Source organism: Cnephaeus nilssonii, assembly GCF_951640355.1.
Source record: "Cnephaeus nilssonii genome assembly, chromosome: 7".
Lineage (NCBI taxonomy): Eukaryota > Metazoa > Chordata > Mammalia > Chiroptera > Vespertilionidae > Cnephaeus > Cnephaeus nilssonii.
This window is the reverse complement of record NC_137078.1, coordinates 102,364,632-102,387,159: the sequence shown is the minus strand read 5'-3', so window position 1 is coordinate 102,387,159 and position 22,528 is coordinate 102,364,632. Positions and strand designations below refer to the sequence as shown.

Here is a 22,528-nt window from a genome sequence, read left to right as displayed (position 1 = left end):
ATTAATAATTATGTGTAACAGGATGTTGTAAAATTTAAGTTAGGAAACTTTCATTAAAACGTTCCTTGCACACTGTTACATTGGCGGGGCCGCAAAAACATCCGCTGTGGGCGCGTGCGGCCCTCGGGCGCGAGTTTGACACACTCGGAGTAGGAAGCTTCTCGCCAGGCAGCTCAGAGCCCCGGAGACACACGCGTCTCGCTAACCGGCCCGGAGCCCCGACCGGAGCTGGGGGAAGGGCTCCGGGCGGCGATTTTCAACCCGTCAGCTCACCGCGCACGTAAGCTAACGACTAACATGCTGCATTTTTTGCTGATCTGACAAAAAGTAGTTATAATCTTAATAGATTTAATACAAAAAAAAAAAAACAAAAACTAATTGCCTACGCTTTTTGTCCCAAAGTGACTTTTTAAAAAATCAGGTGCCGCCCAGCTGGCGTGGCGCAGTGACTGAGCGTCGATCTAGGAGCCAGGAGGTCAGGGTTCAATTCCTGGTCGGGGCACAGGCCCGGGTTGCGGGTTCCATCCTCAGTGGGGGGCCTGCAGGAGGCAGCTGATCCATGGTTCTCTCTCATCACTGATGTTTCTATCTCTCCCTCTCCCTTCCTCTCTGAGATCAATGAAAAGTATATTTTAAAAAATCACGTAAGGATCTCTGGTACCAAAAATAGCCACTCAGATGCAACCTTCTTATGTGAGGTGACAAATCAGGACGCAGCGCTATTGCATGACCTACATACAGGCCGTCCCCCCAAAACCTACGCCCTCTGTAACCGCGGGGGGCTCAGTTTTGAAGATGGAGTGTGTTTTGTGCACACTGCCTTTGTAATTGTGCAAAGTGTGTGCGTGCATTTGGGGGGACACCCTGTATTTATGGCCCCAGACAGGCCTTCCCACGGCGGCTAACGGTGAGCTGTTGTCCGTTTTATTGACGGCCTCAGGGGAAGGAGGGCGGTGCCCGCCGGAGTCGGCAGGCCTGGCCTGTGTGCAGGTCCTTGGGGCACACCAGGGTGCCGAGGCACACCGGGCTGAAGACCCCTGCCCCAGGGTGCCCAGGCCGAGGCTGCCTCCTGGGCAGGTTTCTCTGAGCCTCTCGGGCAGGAAGGCGGCGGGTCGGGGGTTCTCTCCGAGTCTCTTGTCTCGTCCGGAAGGGCAGCCTCAGCCCGCGCTCCGGTTCCTCCCTCGGACGGACCGGCAGGCCTGTGCCCACGTGGCTTCCCGCCGCTGTGGGTCCCGAGGACGAGGACGAGGCGGGAGGGGAGGCCCTGCTGGGCTGCAGGCAGGTGGCTGGGGGGCCCAGCCTGCCCCCCCCCCTCCGCCCCGTGGCCACCCCTCCCTCGGCAGCAGGAGCCTGGGCCGGGGCCTGGGGGAGGCAGGGCTCAGCGCTCACTGCTCACTCGGATGAACCTGGAAAACAGGTTTCTCCACCTGCAGCCGGGTGTGGCAGACCTGGCCCTGGAGGTACGGGGTGGTGGCCAGGGGGGTGGGGGTGGGTCTGGCACAGGTGGGCGGTGTAAAAGCCCCTCAGCCGGGCAGTGGGGCACCCGGCAGCGCCCCAAGCTGTGCCTGGTCGGGGTACGGACAAGGGGCCCAGAGCAGAGCAGCCTGGGGCCGATCGGGAGCTGGGGGCCTGGGAAACCCCGTCCGGCCAGGAGTCCGCCTTCCTGTTCTGGCCACGACAGCACACGCTGGCCCGCACAGCCAGAGCCCCAGCCCCCGCCTGCACCCCGAGTCGCCCGGCACCCCTTCCTCACGGGCCCAGGCCCCATCGTGACTGATCAGGGCATCTGTGGAGTGGGTGCCGCCCCGCCCGCCAGGCCCCTCAGGACGCACCTGACGTGTGTTCAAGAGACACCCGGCCCTCCCCCCGTTCGGTCGTCTACAGAAGGCATGGTGTTTGTTGCAGTTATTTTTAAAAAAATACATTTTATTGCTTTCAGAGAGGAAGGGAGAGGAGAGAAACATCAATGATGAGAGAACCATCGATCGGCTGCCTCCTGCACGCCCCACACTGGGGATGGAGCCCACAGCCCGGGCCTGTGCCCTGACCGGGAATCGAACCGTAACCTCCTGGTTCATAGGGCGACGCTCGACCCCTGAGCCAGGCCGGCGGGCATTGTTGCAATTGTTTTTGATGGACAGTAGCAGCACTAACGTGTGGTCTCGCACCTCTTCCCGCCTGTCTGGCCAGTTGTGGGGACCCCGGAGCTTCCGGCTGGAGCGTCCTCCTGTGGGGACAGAGCTGCGTCCCCGCGGGCGGCTGTGATTGTTAGCGGAGGGGAGCGCGCCTCGTCTCCCCGGGGCTGCTGGGGGCGGGGGGGGGGGGGGGGGGGGTGTTGCCGCCGGCATCAGCATTTCCGGAGGCCCGCGGAGGGTGAGATGGTCGGAAGCTTTATTTCCGTGGAGGTCCCCCGTGGGTCCCAAAGCCCCATTTCCCGGAGCCAGGCCTGGAGTGAGAGCCGGTGTCTGGAGCTTCTGTTCCACGTTGGGGCCGGTCCCCCCCCCCCCCCCCCCCCCCCGCGCCAGCCCGCCTGCTGCCATCAGCCCGCCAAGGTGGGGCCGCGTGGCCGCGGGCGACACGGGCGAATGGAAGGACCGAGAGGCCGCCCCGAGCAACAAAGTCCCCCCGCCAACCCCCACCCCCGAATCCGGAAAACACGGGAGCGGGACCGCTTTGTGCAGGGCCACGCCACCTGGCCAACCAGCTCTGTCCCCGTGTGATTGGCAGGCAAGCGCCTTCTCTCTGTCACCCCAACGGCACTGGGCACTGTGGACCTTCCCGTGGTTGGACCCGCCCCGGGGACAGGCTGATCGGGCCTGGCCTTCCCTCGGCTTCCTTTCCGTCACTCACAACCAGTGACGTCGCCCGCATCGGCTCGCCCGCCGCTGTGAGCTGTGGCGAAGCGCAGCCACAATTAAAACCAAATTAGACTATTAAACCCTGTGGACAGGCTGTGATCTCAGGAACACAGGCACGCCACCCTGAACACGCGGCTCTCTGTCTCCCTCGCTCTTCACTCTCAGGCTGTTCGCAGGCAGGTCCCCCCCGCCCCCCGCCCAGGGGCCTCCAGCACCTCCCCCCCGACGGGGTGGGCATCCCCACTGCACACCACATCACTGCCCTGGCGGAGTGACCCCCTTATCCGGGACCTGTCCCTGCACAGGCTCTGCTCTGGGAGGCCAGTCTCGGGCCCCTCATCACCCAGTTGCTCCTGTCTGCCCTGGGTGAGCCACCCTGGCCCCACACACCCCACCCCCTGGCCCCACACACCCCCACCCCCCTGGCCCCACACACCCCACCCCCCTGGCCCCACACACCCCACCCCCCTGGCCCCACACACCCCACCCCCCTGGCCCCACACACCCACCCCCTGGCCCCACACACCCCACCCCCTGGCCCCACACACCCCACCCCCCTAACCCCACACACCCACCCCCTAACCCCACACACCCACCCCCTAACCCCACACACCTCACCCCCCTGACCCCACACACCCCACCCCCCTAACCCCACACACCCACCCCCTGGCCCCACACGCCCACCCCCTGGCCCCACACACCCACCCCCTGGCCCCACACACCCACCCCCTGGCCCCACACACCCACCCCCTGGCCCCACACATCCCACCCCCTGGCCCCACACACCCACCCCCTGGCCCCACACACCCACCCCCTGGCCCCACACGCCCCACCCCCTGGCCCCAGGTGAGCGAGGGGCCTGCAGTGGCCTGGCTGGACCCGCCCAGCGCCAGCCTTCACTCTTCGCCTTCTCCTCTGGGTCTGGGCTGCGGCGGGTGGGGGGGGGAGGGGGGAGGGGGTGGGGGGAGTAGGTGGCGCCGGGAGAAGGTACAGCTTCCCTCACCCGCCGGCCATGGGGGTGCTCTGACCTGCCTCCCCATCGTCGGAGTTCCTCCTCCCTGGACCCCACTCCCAGCCTGGAGACTGAGCTGGGAGGCCCTGGCCAGTGTGTGTGGGGGGGTGAGTGGGGGGAGGTGGGCACCTGGAGAGGAGACCCCTCAGGTGGCCCCAGGGGAGCGGGCGGGGCTGGCTGCTGGGCCCCCGGTGAGAGGAGGCTGGGACAGGCAGCAACAGGGGTCCAGGCCGGAGAGAGGACGCTGGGCAGGGGCCAGGAAGAGCAGGGCGGAGTTTGGGGCGCGCCTCCTGGGTCCCAGCACGGCCACCCTGCCAGGTTGGGGTGGTCTCGCCCTCCCCGGAGCCGGATCTGCAGTCTGGGTGGTCGGCGGGGGAGGGTGGTCTGGGAGGGAGAGGACGCCCCACCCAGACACTCATCCTCGGAGGGAGGCCGCCGGGTGGGTCCGGAGCAGGGATGCCGGTGGGGGGTGTGGCGCTCGGCTTCCTGGGCGCTGCCGGGGGGGCGGGGGGGGGAGGGGAGCAGGCTGGGGCCTGCAGAGGGTCCCCCACATTCCGTGGCGGCCGCTCCGGAGCCTGGAGTCCTCAGGGTAGGAGGAGGGTCTGGGAGTGGGGCCCTGCGTCCTGGGGCTTTGCGGGGGGGCAAGCTGGCCGGGTTGGGCGCCGGGGCTGGGCCCTCAGCTCTGGGCTGGGCCCCCCTCCGGCCTGTCTGGGCCCCACGTCCTGAGGAACCGGGACCCGCTGTTGGGGGGGGTGGGGGCACCGGGCCTCTCTGCCCCCCAGCCCGCCCGGCAGGAGTGGTGCCACCTGTGCGGGCACCGGTGGGAGGGGCCGTCCCAGGGCTTGAAGGAGCCACTGGTGTCTGGGACGAGGTCTGAGCAGAGGCCAGAGGCCTGAGAGGGGCGGTGCCCCTCCTTAGCCCGGGGGGGGGGGGGGGTGCTGGGCTCCCGGGGCAGCGGGTGAGAGGGAGAGGCGGGCCCAGCGGCTGAGTGGGGCGTTGTGAGGGCCCGGCAGAGCTCGAGGGGCAGGGACAGGCAGGTGGGGTCCGAGGACGGGGTGGCACGGTGCCCACCCGGGGGCTGGGCTAGGTGGGGCTGCTGCCTCATGAGGGTGACGGTGACGGTGCCAGCCCCGCCGAGCCCCACGCCAGCCTGCGCTCGGCAGACGTGTCGGGACACGGCTCCGCTCCCACCGCGCCAGGAAGCGCGCCGCTGCCGGGGACCTGGCCGCGATGGGCGGGCGGCCGGGAGAGCCGGGCGGAGAGACCCCCACGAGGGTGAGCCTGGGCGGGAGTCAGCGAGGGGCCCTGGCAGGAGGGTGGGCGGGGGCCGTGGCTGGCACAGCGGCCTGGCGGGCGGGGCCTCCCTGTGGGAGGAGGAGCACCGTCCTGAGTGCCCGGCCTGCGGGCTGCCGGGTCCACGCCCCACGGGCTCCTGAGCCAGGACCCCAGGGGCCCCCGGCGGCGAGTCCAGGTCTGCGGACCTTGGAGGGAGGGCCGGGCAGGGGCCTGGAGGGAGCCTGTGAGGCCTGGGTGTGAGGAGGGACTGAGGTAGGGCTGCTCTGTGGGGCCCCGGGAGACGGGTTTTCCCGGGAGCCTGAGCTACCCCCCTCCCCGCCCGTCCAGTTCCTCCCGCCTGGGCACGGCCTGGCTCCAGGTGGCCCGAGGGCCTGGGTGCCCGCTGTCCATTGAGGGCCAGGCCCCGGGAGCTGTGTCCTGGGCATGTTGAGGGCTCTGAGCCCAGGTCGAGGCCACAGCTCTGCAATCTCTGTGGCCAGGGAGGAGGCCGGGGAGGAGGCCGGGGAGGAGGCCGGGGAGGGAGCGGTGGGCACCCAGAGGTCTGCGGGAGGGGCCGGCCTGGGGCACAGGAGGTGCTGGATGGAGGGAGAGGAGGGGGAGGGGGCCCCAAGCAGGAGGGGAGCCTGAGCAGTGGCTGGGGAGGGGCTGAACTCGGGGGGACCCAGAGGAGGAGGAGGAGGCCTGGGGCCTCTGGGGGTGAGAGTTGGGGGCTTGGAACGCGGCCAAGTGTCCAAGGGGCAGAGGGCAGCCTGGGAGCCAGAGCGGCCCCGCTCACTGCACAGACCGAGGGTGCCCACAGGGGCCGTGCCTGAGCGACCTCAGTGGACCTGGGCCGGGGGGGGGGGGGGGCTGTGTGTCCCAGGGGGCAGGCCCCGCCCAGGCAGCGCAGGGGCTTCTGTAAGAGGGCCGCGTCCCAGGCAGAGGGAGCTCCACGCCTGACAGACCCCCCCCCCCCCGCCAGGTGACATGAGCTGCAGACTCCATCCCAGGGGCGGACCCCAGGGCAGAGGGACCTCCTGCTGACAGCGCACCCCAGCTGGTGACCCAGGTCACCCCACCTCTCAGCGGCTGGCCCACTGCAGAGCCCTGGACCCCCCTCCATGGCTCCCCCACCTGGGGACCCAGGACGCCCCCTGGGGAGCCGGCGGCCTTTCCTGAGCGTCAATGTCCTGCCTGTGGGTGAGTGAGGACTCTGCCCCGCCCCCCCCCCCTGCCCGCGAGCTCTCCGGAGCCGGTGGGTGCCGTGGGGAGCCGGTGGGCGCCGTGGGGAGCCGGTGGGCGCCGTGGGGAGCCGGTGGGCGCCGTGGGGAGCCGGTGGGCGCCGTGGGGAGCAGGTGGGCGCCGTGGGGAGCCGGTGGGCGCCGTGGGGAGCCGGTGGGCGCCGTGGGGAGCCGGTGGGCGCCGTGGGGAGCAGGTGGGTGCCGTGGGGAGCAGGTGGGCGCCGTGGGGAGCCGGTGGGTGCCGTGGGGAGCAGGTGGATGGGCTGCTGAGGGGGCTCCCGGCAGGTGCACCCTCGCTCTGCTCAGGGTCCTCGGCGCCTCCTGATCCTGGTGGCCGCGCCTCCTGGGCAGGGCCAGGCCTCCCTGGGCCTGGTCCTCTCCGTGACCCGTGACCCATGACCTGTGACCTCCTGAAGTCGGTTGCGCCGGTTTAGGCGACTCTCTTCTCTCTGAGTTTGGAAAGGGGGGGCTAGGAGGTGCGCAGCGTCCGTGCACGGGCCTCCGTGCGCAGCTGGGTGAGGGGGGAGCCACCACCCAGACAGGAAGTGGGACGTCCCGCCTGCCCCTCGCTGGGCTGCCCCGAGCCCCAGGGTCCCCGCTCCTCTGCCCGCCCGCACTCGGAGCCGCACGGTGTGCAGCTGTGCCGGTGAGCGGGCGGGAGCTCTTGTTGGACGGCAGGGCCCCGCCCGCCGCACAGACGCCTCCGAGACGGCTGCGGTCTCCCTCCCGCCGTGTAATTAGCTCCGGGTCCAGCCGGGAGGATTCCCTGCCACCCAGGCGGGAAGTGGGCGCCCCCCCCCCACCCGCACAGTTGGCTGCTCTCTGTCCCGGGTGTTCCGCGCCGATGCCTATGGCGTGTGTTTGCCCGCTGGCCCGGGCCTGGCAGCCTGGACTCAGCCACCCTGAGGGATGGGGCACTCAGCCCCCGGGGGCGGGTGGGCACCGTGGGCCCTGGGCTGCTGGGTATATCAGGGGTGACTTCGTCGCCGCCGGGGGGTGGGGCCTGGGCCTGGGCACCATCAGACAGGAAGGCGTCCCCGCTTAGGGGCGGGTTCTGGGTGTGGGGGAGCCCGTCCGGTGTGGGGGAGCCCGTCCGGTGTGGGGGAGCCCCGGCTTCCGGCTTGCTGGGCCCTCTGCCCGGGCCTGCCCCTGGCGGCTGGTGGGTGTGAGGGTGCGGGTGGGGGGGGGCGGGTCCTCTGGCTCAGCTGTCCCGGGATGCGGGGGGGAGAGCGAGGAGGGAGGGTTCGCGTGAGGCCCGGCCAGCCTGTGGGGTGACGACGGGCCTGCTTCCCGGGGGGCTTGCTCCCCAGGACCCGCTCTCCCTGGGGGCCCTGCAGCTCGCTTGGCAGCGGCTCCCAGGACGCGGCGGTGGCGGGAGCACTCACACATGCCAGCGTGCGGCTCTGCGTGTGCGTGCATGTTCACGCCGCCTGCGCCCTGCACCCGCTCGGCCAGCCCGGGCTCGCCCCTCAGGCTCCCCAGGTGCGTCCGGACAGGCCTCCACCACAGGGCCATGTCCGCTCGGAGCTCACAGCCCCCCCTCCCGGGTTCAGAGCCCTGCTCCTCAGCTCAGCGGGGGGGGGGGGGGGGGGTGGGCAGCACCCGAGGGAAGGTGCTGGGGGGGGCAGGGAGGCTCTGGGCCCAGAGACCAGGCCGCGGGCCCAGGCGGGGCCCTGGGGGCGGGAGCCTACAGTCCTGGGTGTGGGGAGGCGACCGGATCCAGAGGTGATGGTGCCCGAGACGGGGCTCCCCTCGACCTGCTGTCCCTCCGGGTGCCCCTCCCCTCCCGCACTCCCTGTCCCCCCGGGGACGGCTGGCTGTGCTGACGTCCGGCCAGGTCCTTGCTGGGTGCTGGGCTGAGGGACGGGGCACCTCATCTGGCCCCGGAGGTCCCCCTGGCGGCACCACTGACCAATGGAGGAGTCCCAGCCAAGAGGAGGGCGGGCCCAAGGCCGGGAGCAGGCCCCTGTCCTGGGGGCTGCCTGACGACTGCCCCCCTGCCCGGCAGGCGCTCCCCCTGTTTGGGCCCGAAGTTCCCAGGCGGCCGGTCTCGGCACGGCCTTGGCCCCTGGCCCTCGGCCCGGAGAGAAGCCCCCTGCTGGCCGGGCGGGGGGTGGACATGTGCACGGCCCACGACCCGGGGGGTGGGGCTGCGGGGAGGCTGGGCCCCACCAGCAGCCCCTGCCCCCACCCTGCGCTTGCTCACCCCAGTTCTCGGTATCCATGGTAACCGAGGGGGTGTCAGAGCGCCTTAATCCCACTCCAGGGCTCAGGGTTGGGGCGAAGGCAGATGAGTGCTCCCAGGGGCCCAGGGAGGAGGGGGCCGGGGGCCGAGTGTGGGGTCTGGCCCTCACCCCGTGCCGGGGCCTGGCACGTGGGCTGCCAGCCGTGCCCACAGCTACAGGCACCAAGGGCCACGCTGGGTGTGGCGAGGCCTGAGCCGCCCGAGGCTGGGCCCCTGGTCCTGACAGCCCCCCCCCCCCCGGGATCTAGGGCACCCGCCCCAAGATGCCGTGGGTCACGGATGCTGGACGGGGAGGACCAGGGAGGGGCGGGCGAGGGCGGGACGCAGTGTTGGACCCACCGGCCCAGGGACTAGAGACCGCAGGTCTCGGTGGCGGGACGGGGGGTGGGGGGGCGTGTGCGCTGGGCCTGGTGGGGTCCCCACGCAGGGCAGCGCCCGCCTGGGTCACGTCCTCCCGGCACCTCTGGGGGCAGGGCCGGCACCAGGACGCCGAGGGGCAGGGCCGGGAGGCACAGCTGGGCTTGGAGCCGAGGCCGCCGGCTCAGGCTCGTGGCCGGGCCTCCTGCCTGAAAGGCTGGGAGGTGGGTCCTTCTTCTTCTAAAACACGTGTTTGTATCGACGTCAGAGAGGAAGGCAGAGGGAGAGCCACTGAGCGGCTCCTCCTGCACGGCCCCCACTGGGGATCGAGCCCACAACCCAGGCCTGTGCTCTGACGGGGAATTGAACCCTGACCTCCTGGTTCATAGGTCGACGCTCAACCACTGAGCCACACCAGCCGGGCAGAGTCTGTGTCCTCACTGAGCTGGGGCGTGGGGGCGTGCGGACCCCGGCTTTCCCCCCTGACAGCGTGTTCAGAGCCATCCCCACCCCCGGGTTCTGTCGGCCGGGCTGGCTCCTCCTTTTCCCGGCTCCGAGGAGGAGCTGAGGGGTCACAGCGGGACGGGAGGGTGAGCTCGCCCCCCTCCAGCCTTCCCTCCGCCTCCGGGCCCCTCCGCGCTGTCGCTGAAGCCCAGCCTGGGCCTGGACGCACCAGGTCCCCCCTCACCAGGTCCCCCCTAACCAGGTCCCCCCTCACCAGGTCCCCCCTCACCAGGTCCCCTCTCACCAGGTCCCCTCTAACCAGGTCCCCTCTCACCAGGTCCCCTCTCACCAGGTCCCCCCTAACCAGGTCCCCCCTCACCAGGTCCCCCCTCACCAGGTCCCCTCTCACCAGGTCCCCTCTAACCAGGTCCCCTCTCACCAGGTCCCCCCTAACCAGGTCCCCTCTCACCAGGTCCCCCTCTCACCAGGTCCCCCCCAACCAGGTCCCCTCTCACCAGGTCCCCTCTAACCAGGTCCCCCACTAACCAGGTCCCCCCCTAACCAGGTCCCCCCTAACCAGGTCCCCCCTCACCAGGTCCCCCCTCACCAGGTCCCCTCTCACCAGGTCCCCTCTAACCAGGTCCCCCTCTAACCAGGTCCCCCCTAACCAGGTCCCCCCTAACCAGGTCCCTGTCCTCGCTCAGCAGCACGCACCTGGTCGGGGATCAGGCAGAAGCTCTGGGTCCGCGTGCGCCCTCCGGCCTCTGCGTGCAGCTCCGCTGGGACTCGCGGTTCCCACAGTTCTAACCGCGGCCACGGTCCTGGGAGAGCGCGGCCAGGGTCCTCCTCCAGCCCCCGTCCCCCCCCCCCCCCGCTCCCTGCCCCCAAGCACCAGGCTCCGGGGAGAGGAGGGCGGAGTCCTGCTGGTGGTCCCCGCTCTGGGCCCAGCGGCCGCCTGTGCCGGGCACGGGTGCTCACGGGGTGTGTGGACCTCCGTGGCACCGGGCACCGGGCACCGGGCAGGTGTGTGAGCACAGCCGCCAGTCCCTGACGTGCTGGGCTGACAGGGAGGCCTGAGCCGCCATGGCAACGGGCCCCTCAGAAGCAGCGTTCCCCACGACCCAGAGCCGCACGGGAAGGCTGTGCTGTGCAGCGTGGGGCTGGCAGCTCCCACATCCCCCCAGCGCCGTGCGGGCCGGGGATGGAGACCCCGCTCCGCAGGCCGACAGGGCGGCCGGCGAACCCACTCTGCAGGCTGGCTCCGTCCAGGGGAGGGTCGTGGGCTGCTGGCCACCACGTCGGGGAAAGGGGGCTGGGGGCTGGTCAGCAGGCCACTTGGGGGCCAGCACGCAGGCCGAGGCTGGTTGGACTCTGGGGGTGTGGGCCTGGGAGCTGCTTGCTGTAGGGGAACCTGGTCTTGGGGTTCCCTCGACCAGGCCAGGGGCACCTGGGGCTGATGCACTGACCCGATTGCCTCTGGGCCGACCGGGGCGGGCCCCCCCATCGCCTGCAGACAGGGCAGCAGCTGGGCCAGCACCCGCTGGGGGGAGCTGCTATGCGTTTCCTGGGCCGGAGGCCGGCTGGCCGGCTGGCTGTGTTTGGAAGGGGGGGTCGGGCGGGAGAGGCTTCATGCAGGGGCTGGAGAAGCGCCCAGTGATGGGGTCCCCTGGCGAGGCTCCCCGTCTTGGTGGCAGCACCTCCGTGCGGGGAGCCAGGGAAGGGAGCAGCCGCTCGCTGACGGGCTGCGTGCAGGAGGCCATGCACCTGGCCCAGCCCCGAGGCCGCCCCATCCTGGGCCCGATGGAAAAGATGGAAAAGCCCCCGTGCCCCCCTCCGGAGGTGCCTCCCAAAGGTCCCCTCCTCCTCTAGTCGGCACCACCTGGGCACAGCGGAGTGCCCGGCGGTCTCAGGCTGGGGGGCAGCCTGCCCTGGGCTGGGGGCCAGGTCATCCCTCTCCTCCTGAGTCCCTAGGAGGGGCCTGGTGACCCCCCCCCACCAGGTGGCCGTGGCCCTGGGCTGCCCACGGCGGGCTCTGTGCGTGGGAGGCGCTGGGAGCCGGCCGCTCGCCGTCTTGAGCTCTGATTGAGAACGGGACGTCTTAGGACCAGATGCTGTGAGAAGGCGAAACGCACACTTTCTAAATTTAGCCGTTTGATTGCACATTTACCCAGTTAGGCTCACGGATGGGGGGGTGAGAGCTCGTGGTCCCGCTGCGCCGCTCGCTGCCTCTGTGCGTCCCGGGCCCGCGTCCGGGCTGCTGACCTCGGGCTGCAGAAGGTTCCGGAGCCGGGTTCTCGCCAGGGCTGCCTGTTCGGCCCGGAGTAACGCTGCCAAAGGGCCGTCTCAGGGGCCACGGGCAGCGGGTCAGTCTGACGGGACTCCTCTCTGCCGAGGCCGCCAGAAGCCGGCCCGGCGGTATGTTTGGGGGGCAGTGGGCATGACGCAGCAGGCACCTCAGGATCCTGCTGGGCAGCGCCCACCGGAAGCAGGGCAAAGGCCCGGCAGCCTCTCGAGTGAAATTCTGTGGCTCAGACCCCGGCTCCATGCAGTCTCAGAGGAGGCGAGTGAGGGAGGAGGGAACCCGGGGCGGCTCCCTGGAGGAGGCGCCGTGCCCCAGGCCTTGGAGACCCTGGGTGCTAGGCTGAGGGTCAGACGCTCCTGGTGGGAGGTCGTAGAGTCCCTGAGAGACTGGAGCCCGGAGCACCGGTCAGGCCTGTGTCCTGCATCGTGGCAGGTGCACTGGAGGGAGGCTGGAGGCCAGACCGGGGCCGAGGGCAAGCCCCCGAGTGACTCAGGGGTGATGCGGGCTGCGGGGCAGGCCCTCTGTCCTGGCTGCGGACGTCGCCCCCTGGTGGGTGTGGAGGGCGTGTCCGCAGAGCAGCCACACGCACAGGCTTCCGCCCCAGGCGGCAGGCGGGCTGCCCAGAGGTGCTTCTCGCCCCCGGTTCCTGGAGTCCCTGGCTCAGAGGGAGGTTTCTTTCGTGGTTTCCAATTTGCATTTCAGTCTTGGTTTCACGCAGGAGGAGGCCCGGGTTTCTCAGCGCAAAGCGGCCCCGGTCTGTCCCCGTCTCCCCCTCCGGTCGCGCTGGCTCTGGCTCTGGGTCTTGGGCTCTTGGCCACGTGCCCGGGCACCGAGGACCCGGTTCCTGGGGCCGCATCCCAGGGGCTGCCGAGTGTCCCTGTTAGCCCTGCTCCCGGGCTGCGTCTCTGTCCCTGTGAGGAGAGCCGCCCCACCCCCGCTGAGCCACGCTGCCCGGGAAGGTGTGCAGGTGGGAAGGGTGGGGCCGGGCAGTGATGGGAGGGGCTCAGGCTGTCTGGGGCTCTGGGCGAGGCCTGCCCGGCCCCCAGCGGCCTCAGGAGACCGACCATCCACCCTCCCTGCGCTCAGCCTCCCTGCCTGCCTCCATCCCTCCCACATGCGCCCGTGTCCTCACTCCTGGGGCCCTGAGCTCCTGCTTCAGGTGAGGTGGGGAGGAGAGGAGTGGGGGGCCCCTGGTGTGGGGGGGGGGCACAGCATTCCCGGAGAGGAAGCCAGGAAGTAGCCTTCCCTGAGTGGCAGCCCGGCCTCCGCGGGCAGAACAGCCCTGGGGCGCACAGCTGGGCACAGGGCTGGGAATTGGGGTGCAGCCCTGTCTGGGCGCTGGGAAGTGGGAAGGCTCAGGAGCTCAGCTGGCCCCGCAGGTGCTGAGGTGAGATGCCCTCTGGGGGGTCGGGGGGGGCGGCCTTGGCTCTGGGAGGGACCCTGAGGCCCGGCCTGGGGCCCAGCACAGGCCTGGAGGCCGCTGTGTGGCGTGGGGAGAGGCAGAGCCTCCCTGGGCGGCAGCGGTCTGGAGGAACCTTAGGAATCCGCAGGTGTTTTTCCTGGGGAAACTGAGGCCCAGAGAGGGGCGGGGCTTGGCTGGGGCCACCAGTGGGCCTGCAGGAGCCGGGACAGGGGCCCTGGGGTGTCTCCAGTGAAGTCAGACCCAGACCAGCTCTCCTCCCCCACTGCTGCCCGCTGGGGGGACTGGGAGGGGCTGGGGGGAGGATCCGAGAGGGGCTGGGGGGCTGAGGGGACTGGGAGGGGGCTGGGAGGGGCTGGGGGGGCTGGAGGGACTGGGAGAGGGCTTGGGGGAGGGGCCGAAGGGGGTTGGGGGGGCTGGGAGGGGGCTGGGGGAGGGCCCGAGGGGGGTTGGGGGGGCTGGAGGGACTGGGGGGGAGGAGCCGAGGGGGCTGGGGGAGGGGCCGAGGGGGGCTGGGAGGGCGCTGGGAGGGAGGGTCCCGCGAAGGAAGGAGCCTGCAGAATCCAGGGTCCGTCACTGCTTTGGGGGCCCCCAGGAGGGGCCAGTTTGGGAAGGAGAGGCGGAGAGCCGGCCCCAGGCAGGGGGTCAGGTGGGCGCCTCCCCCTCCCCCCCCCCAGGCAGGCTGCCCGAGGCGAACCGGATCGCCTGGTACCCGCTGCCCCCCCCCCCGCCCCCCAGCGCCAGGCGTTTGTGCAGGTTCCTGCGAGCCCCGGCTCCCGAGGGCGGTGCAGGCGGCGGGGTGGCCCGTGCCCAGCCTCAGGTGTCAGGAGGGGACACGGCCCTCGGCCCCCCCCCCAGGTCGCTGCCGGGCGGTGGGGGACAGGGCTTGGCCCCACGGTGCGCCCCCCCCCCGCTCCCTGCTCCGCGCCCGCCCGGCCCCCTCCCCACGCGGGGCGGGAGGGGGTGTGTGCAGGCGGCACGAGTGACAGCGCTCCGCTCGCTCTCCGCGCAGCGCGGCTCGGGGCGCAGAGCCGGTGCGCACAGCCCCGCGGGCCGGAGCCGGAGCCGGAGCGCTGCCGCCGGCGCGGGCGGTGCTGCCTGAGCGGGAGCGGGAGCCCCAGGCCGGCCGCTGAGGGCGCCCCCCGCCCCCGCCCCCCGCGCCCCCCGCGCCGCCGCCGCCGCGGAGACAATGGACGCGGGAGCCGCCCCGAGGAAGCACAGTAGGTGCCGCGCGCCCGCCCCGCCGGGTCCGGGGTCCGGGGTCCGGGGTCCGGGGTCCGGGGTCCGGGGTCCGGGGTCCGAGACAGGCGGGCGCCGCTGCCCTGGGCGCCGGGTCGGGCGGGCGGAGGCGCAGGGAGGGGCGCGCTGCTCCCCGCGCTCCCAGCTGCCGGGGCCCCGGGGCACCCAGACCCGAGGGGGCGCCACCCGGAGGGCGGCAGGGCAGAGGGTGTGGGTCGCCGGCAAGTGAAGGTCCCGGCGCTCTTGGCCCGCAGGTGGGGTGAGGGATGGGGGGCCCCTGTGCCAACGCCTCCCCTGGGGCTGTGACTGCTGAGCCTGCTGAGCCGGGACGGGACGCCCGGGCGGACCCCCAGGACGGACCCCGGTCCCGGCGGGGGTGCCTGAGGGGCAGGGCCGGCTGGGGCCGCAGGGAGGTGCTGGGGGACACGCAGCAGCTGCCGCCGGGCACGTGTGTCTGGGCAGCAGGTGCCATCGCTGGCCCTGAGCCCGGCTCCGGCTCCCAGCAGCGGGCGCGGAGGGCGCGGAGGGCAGGCGGGACCCGGGCTGCAGGGTGCTGGTGGGGGCACCGCCCCCCGGGGCCCAGGCACCCTCCAGGGGACACAGGCACTCGGCACCTGGCGAAGGGGAGACGCCATGGAAACAGGAGGCCGCATCCCCCCCCCCAGTGACCCCTGGGGGGGACAGAGGGCCGCTGCCTCCCTCCCAGCTGCTTCCTCCGGGACCGCCTTTCCGCTCTGCCCGGCCTGTTTCCGCTCACCCTCCAGCCGGCGTCTGAGGGTGACACTCCGCTGCCAGGCGCCTGGGCCATGGCACCCGTGCTTCCCTCACCAGGAGCCCACGGCGCCCGCCAGGCCCTCTGAGCCCGCGGGCTCCATCAGAGCTGCAGCCGCGGGGCAAAGGGCAGCCCAGGCACCAGGGGACCCAGGGGAGGGGCAGACCAGAGGTCAGAGGACACCGTCCCCTCTCCGGGTTGAGGGGGACACCGCCAGGGGGCCCGTCTCGGGGCCGTCGCCCGTGCCTGAGGTGACGGAGGAAATTGCCGCTAAAGACCCCCAGCCGCCCCCGTCCCATCGGACCCCGCACCAACCTCGTAGCCACGGATCTGCGTGGCCCTGGGGGGGCGCTGGGGGTCCGGAAAGGAGGGGGGGAGGCAGGCGTGCGGCAGGCGGAGTGTGTGCTTGTCCAGGTGTGGAGGGTCCCCACGGCCTCCTTCCCCGGTCTGGTCTGCGCCTGCCCCCAGGAGGTGAGAGCCGGCCTGCTCGGGGGCTCCCCAGGGCCTGGTCTGTGGCCCCGACTTCTTGGACCCTGGCCCGTCCAGGGCCTGCGGTGAGCAGGAGGCTAGAGCGGGACTGTCACCCAGCCAGTGCCCCCAGGAGGCTGTCCGGCAGGGGGCAGGGTCCCTCCTGTGGGTGACCAGGCAGGACCCGCCCCCTCAAGTGGGTCCCCAGGAGCCAGAGGGGCTGGCAGGTGGGAGAGGACCCCCCTAGACCCTTTGGGGGGTGGGCTTTGAGGGGCAGGAGGCCCTCGGGCCCACGGCGGAGAGTTCAGGTTACGTAACCCCGCCCGGCACACGGATTGCCGTCGTAAGCAGCCGCAGCAGGCCTGACGATACGGGCTGTAATTGGATTTTAATGTTTAATGTCCGCAGCAGACAGCTCCGGCCCGTGTGTACAGATTCTGTTACTCTGCGCCGAACAGAACTGCTTCGTTAGCTGGGAACTACCGTGCCCGCCCGCAGCCGACTCCCCGAGGGGCGTCTGCCTGCCACCTGCTCCGTGGGGGGCAGGTGAGGGGTGGGCTGCCAGCCGGCCTCCTGTTTCTGCCAGGCCAGCCTCCCCTCCCCCACCCTCCACCCTCGTCCACCCAGCCCCTGGCCCTGTTTGCGGGGGGGGGGGGGCTGTGTGGGTGACCCCTGGGAGGGGCAGTGCTGGGGACCCAGCCACCGGGCCCCCTGAAAACCCAGCGTCCGTGGCTGCTGCTCTCGGGCCAGTCAAGGCCCAGCCAGGACTTTAGGCGCCGGGGCCACTGGGCACAGACGGCCCAGGACCTTCGGGGGCTCCACCTGCTGGTCCCCACCGCAGACTGGTCCCCGGGAGCCAGCGGCATCAGGACTCGGCAGACCCGGCGTCCAGGGGTGGGAGGTGCACCCGGGACCCTCTGCCTCTAGCTGGTCCTGGCCCGGCAGGAGCAGTGTGTGTGAGTGTGAGTGTGTGTGTGAGTGTATGAGTGTGTGTGCGTGTGAGTGTATGTGTGAGTGTGTGTGTGAGTGTGTGTGTGTGTGTGTGTGAGTGTGTGAGTGTATGAGTGTGTGTGCGTGTGAGTGTGTGTGTGAGTGTATGTGTGCGTGACTGTGTGTGTGAGTGTGTGTGAGTGTGTGTGAGTGTGAATGTGTGAGTGTGAATGTGTGTGTGAGTGTGTGTGCGTGTGAGTGTGAGTGTATATGTGAGTGTGTGTGAGTGTGAATGTGTGTGTGTGAGTGTGAGAGTGAGTGTGTGTGTGAGTGTGTGTGTGTGAGTGTGTATGAGTGTGTGTGAGTGTGTGTGAGTGTGTATGAGTGTGTGTGCGTGTGTGTGTATGTGTGTGTCTGTGTGAGTGTGTGTGTGAGTGTGTGCGTGTGTGTGAGTCTGTGTGCATGTGCGCGCGCGCATGTGTGAGAGTGTGCACGTGTGTGAGAGTGTGCACGTGTGTGAGAGTGTGCACGTGTGTGAGTCTGTGTGCATGTGTGTGTGTGCACACGTGTGTGAGTCTCTGTGTGTGTATGTGTGTGTGTATGTGTGTGTGTGCACGCCGCTGCTGGCCCATCACCCCCCCCCCCCCAGCGCCGGGGCCCAGGAGGAGGCCGCGGCTCCCGCTGCCGCCCTCGGCGTATTCTTAGGGCTGTTGTGTAACACCCGCATCTTGCGGGGAGGAAGGGCTCCCGGAGACGTTGGTCTCCGCAGCCGCCGCGGGGCTTTGTCCCTCCCGCTGCCCGGCACAAAGCGACAAAGGAGGCGCCTGGTCACCCGCCCAGCAAAGCGCTGCCGGCCGGGCTGTGGGGGGCGGGGCCGGCGGGGGGCCCGGCACTGGCTCCAGGGGCTGCGTCCAGCGGGGGCTCCTCCAGCCGCTGGCCCTGCAGTGGGGTGTCCTCCCTCCTCGGGCACAGCGGCCCGTCCTGCCCCCCGCCGCGCTCCTTCCTGCCGTCTGTGCTCCCGGCAGCCTCCGCACTGACTCAGGGTCCCACCCCCACAGATCAGCGCGGCTCCCACACCTGTTTCCTCGGCTCCTGCTGCGCCTCAGACCCGGGGGTGGAGGTGGGGCCCCCAGGAGGCTGGGGTGGCACCTGGTCCCACCTGGGCCTGGGAGGTCGGGCTGGGCATCCGCTCCCCTGCGTCCACAGGTCAGCACCACCTCGCTGCCCCCGGGACCCGGCCGGGTGCGCACGGGGCTCCTGCCTCCCCCTGAGCGTCCAGGTGCTCGGAGGGGCCCATGGGCGCGGCAGCCGGGACAGCGTGAGGCGTCGGGAGGCGGCCAGGTGACGTGGCTCCAGGTGACGTGGCTCCAGGTGACGTGGCTCCGTTTGCGGCCCACGAGGGCCTGAGCCAGCGACCTGCGGGCAGGACGGCGGGGGACTGGGGGCGGGTCTCTGCCCGGTCCCTCTGCTCAGCCCGGCCTCGCAGCCGGGACGCAGGGGGCTTCCCACCTGAGTGGGCGCCTGGCTCTCCCCTCCCCTCCCCTCCCCTCCCCGTGGGTGGTCCCCACCTGCTGCCCTCCCTGCCCCCCCCCCCCCAGTCTGACCAGGTCATGGAGCGAAGGGGGCTCCCTACAGTCTGGGGAGGCTCCGGGGCCGTGGTCCTTGTCCCGGCCGCCCCTGGGCAGCCAGCCCCGAGCGGGCACAGCACCACCTTCTCAGGGGGCGTCCCTCCTCCTGACCCCACGTGCCCACCGCCCAGCCCTGCCTCCCGGTGCTGGGGTGGCCGGGCCCACAGTCAGGGCCTCACAGTCCGGAGGCCGGCACCCGAGATCCAGGGTGGGCGGGGCCGGCCCCCCCCAGACCGCGTCTCCAGCTGCTGGTGGCCCAGGGGTCCCTGGCCTGGCGCCCGTGTGTGCCCTCCACCCCTCTTTCCGTGAGGACACTGGTCAGGCCCCTGAGTGACCCCGGGTGACCTGTTTCCAATGAGGTCGCCTTTGCACGTCTGGGTGCGGATGCATCTTTGGGGGCCACCACAATGGTCCCCCGCGTCCGGCTGCGAGGCCGGGCTGAGCAGAGGGACCGGGCAGAGACCCACGCCCAGGCCCCCGCCGTCCTGCCCGCAGGTCGCTGGCTCAGGCCCTCGTGGGCCGCAAACGGAGCCACGTCACCTGGAGCCACGTCACCTGGAGCCACGTCACCTGGAGCCACGTCACCTGGAGCCACGTCACGTGGCCGCCTCCCGACGCCTCACGCTGTCCCGGCTGCCGCGCCCATGGGCCCCTCCGAGCACCTGGACGCTCAGGGGGAGGCAGGAGCCCCGAGCGCCCCCAGCCGGGTCCTGGGGGCAGCGAGGTGGGTGCTGACCTGAGGTGGGTGCAGCCCCGGCAATGGTCACGCTCCCGCCCACCTCACCTTCCGCCTCAACCCCTGGGAGCCAGACGCAGGGCCCAGCTCACACCTCAGGCCACGAGGACTGGCGGTCGGCTGGTCTCCTTCCCCTCCCGTCTCTCCCGGGGCCGGGCTCTGCAGGACGTGAGGCCAGCAGGTCCTGGGGCTCCCGCTCCCTCAGTGGTGTCTGCTCCCAGATCCTGCCAGCCGCTCGTGACGGCCCCCGGGGAAGGCGGCAGGGGTCTCCCTACCCGCTCTCAGGGAAGCCGGCGCCTTTGCTGGGGGGAGGGGGCCGCAGGGACAGGCCCAGCAGCGGCCTCGGAGCCCCAGGGCCCTGGCCCGGCTCTGACGGTCCTTTCTGCCCCGGCCCGTGTGGCCCTGGGCGCACTGAGCTGAGGCGCGGGCCGCGTTCCCCGGGGCGTGGAGAGCCAGCCTTCCTGACAGGCCCCAGGCAGAGCCGCTCTCGAGAGGGCCCGTGAGCAAAGTCAGGTTCAGTGTTCGGAGCGCGGACAGCTCGGGGCTTCAGACAGGCCCTCGGTGAGGCCCGGAGCCAGCCCGGCCCCCCTCCCTCGACCAGGGGCCTGAGGAGTCGGGTGGTGCTGTGCTGGGGGGAAGGGGGGGGGCGGCCAACAAGAGGCCTCACTCCCCGAACACTGGGCCCATCCATCTGTTCTAAACTGCCCCCCCCCCCACCCAGCCCAGTCCTGCTTCCCGGCCGAGCAGGGGCCCCTGAGGGTCCGCCTTCCGGAGCCGATTCCCCCCAGGCCCGTGGTCATGCGGCTCTTTGGCCCCTTGAGTGTGGCTCTTCCACAAAACACCACGGCCTGGGCGAGTCTATGTTGAAGAAGTGGCGTGAGAAGACGTTTAAGTTTAAAAAATTCGGCTCCCAAAAGGAATTTCAGTCGTTGTGCTGTTGGTATTTGGCTCTGTGACTAAGGAGTTTGCCGACCACTGGCCCAGGCGAGCAAGGAAGCCAGTTTCACAGGCCCACCCCCGCCCGCATCACCCCCGCCCCCTTCACAGATGAGGTCACTGCGCTCAGGGAGGCGGGTCTCTGGTCGGGCGGGGGGGGGGGGGGGACAGCGGGGGGTGTGGGAGCCCCGGCCCCGCGGCTCGGGCTCAGAGCCCGCTGTAGAGGCAGCCCCACACCTCTGGCCGCCCGGCTGTGGCCGCCGCTCAGGCCGCTGGGACGTTGTGGAGCAGCCGGTGGCCGCTGGGACGGGGCCTGATGGCCGGCCCCCAGGCTTCCTGACCGGGAGGCGGGGTGTAGGGCCCAGCAGGACCCTGGGGCTCCCCTGTCCGATGACGCCCCTGCATTGGGGGAGGGAGGATGTGGGCGCCGTGGGCTCTCCAGGTGTTCGGGGTCAGGCTGGCCTCTGCGGTGTCTGGACCCTGCCCGGCTCTTAGACCCATTTCCACGGCACCTGCTGCAGTGCGGGGAGCGAGCAGCCCGGCCCCGGGGTCTCTGAGGGGAGCGAGGCCAGTGGGCACCCGGACCCGAGTTCAGGCTACTCTGGGGTAGGAGCCGCCAGAGGCCCGGCAGGCGCCCCTCCACCTGCCCTGCCCGGACACGCACCCCGGCCTGGGAGAGGCCCGAGCGGGGGGCGCGGGCTCCCACCACCCCTCCACCGAGCCCGATAGGCCCACCCTGCCTCCCGGGGAGGGGTCCCCACGCTTCAGTGGTTCACAGGCTGTTTGCAGGGCTGGCAGGGGGAGCACAGGTGAGCAGGAGGGGACCTCGCCTGGGGGGGGGGCAGGTGCAGCCTGGGTCCCCCCACAGAGACAGCTCCTCCGGCCCACCCGCTGGAGAGCGCTCCTTCCTGAGGTCCGGGGGGGGGGGCCTTCGCTGCAGAGGGGGTGCAGAGCAAAGGGCAGAGGCCTGAGGGCTTTGGGGGCACCCGTCCCCCCTCCCCCTGTGCCCCCACCTTCACCCCACACCGGGAGCAGCCGTGGGGAGGCGGCCTGCTGGTGGAGGCGGGACTGTTTGTGTGTTTTTGAAGCGACTGCAGCTGTGCGTGCCTGTTCCGCTCTCCGGGGGTGCAGTGGGGCGCTGTGTGAGGCTGTTTGGACTTGGGGTGCTCTGTGTAAGGAAGGGCACCCCCTGAGTTGGGACAGCGGGGCCCAGAGTCGGGGAGCCCGGGGCTGTCTCTCCCTGGGGCTGCCCCCTGCCGGCCTGACTTGCAGGGGGATCCCACAGAGACCTGGGGGCTGGAGCTGGGGGCCCCCCAAGTAGCTGGGCCAGGACAGGCTCGGCAGTACCCACTCCTGGGGGCTTTCTCGGGAGAGCGGGCGGGCAGACAGCGGGATGGGGACTGGCGGAGGCCCAGGGAGAGTCAGGCACAGCCCCCTGTGGACGTCGGGCACAGGGAGCCCCCCCCGCCCCCGCTCACTCCCCTCGGGGTGACCAGTCACTAGAGCGGATGTTGGGGACGCTGTGCCCTGAGCTCTGGCACCGGCACGGGACACGCCCCTGGCTGGATCCGATTTGTTCGGGACAGGACGGGAGTGGGGTGGGGGCTGCCAGGACAGGACACCCAGTCCCGCAGCAAGAAAGGCCCCTGGCACATCCCGCCTCGGGGGGCACCTCCCCTGCCCCACCCGCCCCCACGTTGTGCTGCAGCCCCCGCCCTGCAGGGACCTGCTCTCCGCCTCCTGCTCCCCTGTCTCATCAGAGACCGAAGCTGCCCCTTGGCGCCCGCTGAGCCTCAGAAAGCCCGGCGGGGCTCAGCCAGCACCAGGCGCTGCGTCGGACCCGGGAGGGACTGGGTGGCGTGGCCAGGTGGGACCCAGCAGCCCGGCAGGGCCTCCCTGCGCTCACTCTGGCTGCGGCTGAGTCTCCGGGAAGGTGGCTTGGCGCGGGGGGTGGGGGGGTAGGGGGGCATCGCCAGGGCAGCACCCCTCCCCCCGCTGGCCCTCCCGCCACCTGGGTCTGGATCCCGGGGCCACTCAGTAAGCGCCGAACAAGAGCGAGCTGGGTGCCGGGCGGGACTGTGGGCACCGGGTGGCAGTGAGCGGTGGCAGTGAGCGGCACAGCCCTGTCCCCGGAGGCCTGAGCCCACAGACGGCTCCGGGCACGGCCCTGAGGCCGCGTTTAACTCCCGCCCCGGCCGCTGCGCTGAGTCCTGCAGGCTTTTAACATCCGCGCTTACGCAACCACCGCTCTCTGGCGCAGAAGTGATTAAACCCGGGACGCGGCGAGCGCGGGGTGTGCGGCCTCTCCGGCTGCTGGGCAGGATCACACGGCACCCAGGGTCTCGGCTGTGGGCGCAACACCACCCCCCCCCCGGCGGCCGCTTCGCCAAGTCAGCCTCAAGCTCCCTCCTGGGCTCCTGGTCCCTCCTGGTCCCTCCTGGTCCCACCTGGTCCCACCTGGTCCCTCCTGGTCCCTCCTGGTCCCTCCTGGGCTCCTGGTCCCTCCTGGGCACCTGGTCCCTCCTGGTCCCTCCTGGACCCTCCTGGTCCCACCTGGTCCCTCCTGGTCCCACCTGGTCCCACCTGGTCCCTCCTGGTCCCTCCTGGTCCCACCTGGTCCCTCCTGGTCCCTCCTGGTCCCACCTGGTCCCTCCTGGTCCCTCCT

General features: G+C 71.0%; 1 protein-coding gene across 1 annotated transcript in view; it reads left to right on the top strand.

Annotated features, from left to right (window-relative positions):
• Positions 1-4,915: 4,915 nt before the first annotated feature.
• The window catches only part of PLCH2 (phospholipase C eta 2), a 51,184-nt gene continuing 33,571 nt past the window's right edge, over positions 4,916-22,528 (top strand). The window contains exons 1-2 of the mRNA XM_079777892.1: positions 4,916-5,145; positions 6,128-6,345. Of these exons, the coding sequence (XP_079634018.1) occupies positions 6,267-6,345 (79 nt within the window). The 5' untranslated portion in view covers positions 4,916-5,145; positions 6,128-6,266. The remainder of the gene's footprint in view (positions 5,146-6,127; positions 6,346-22,528) is intronic.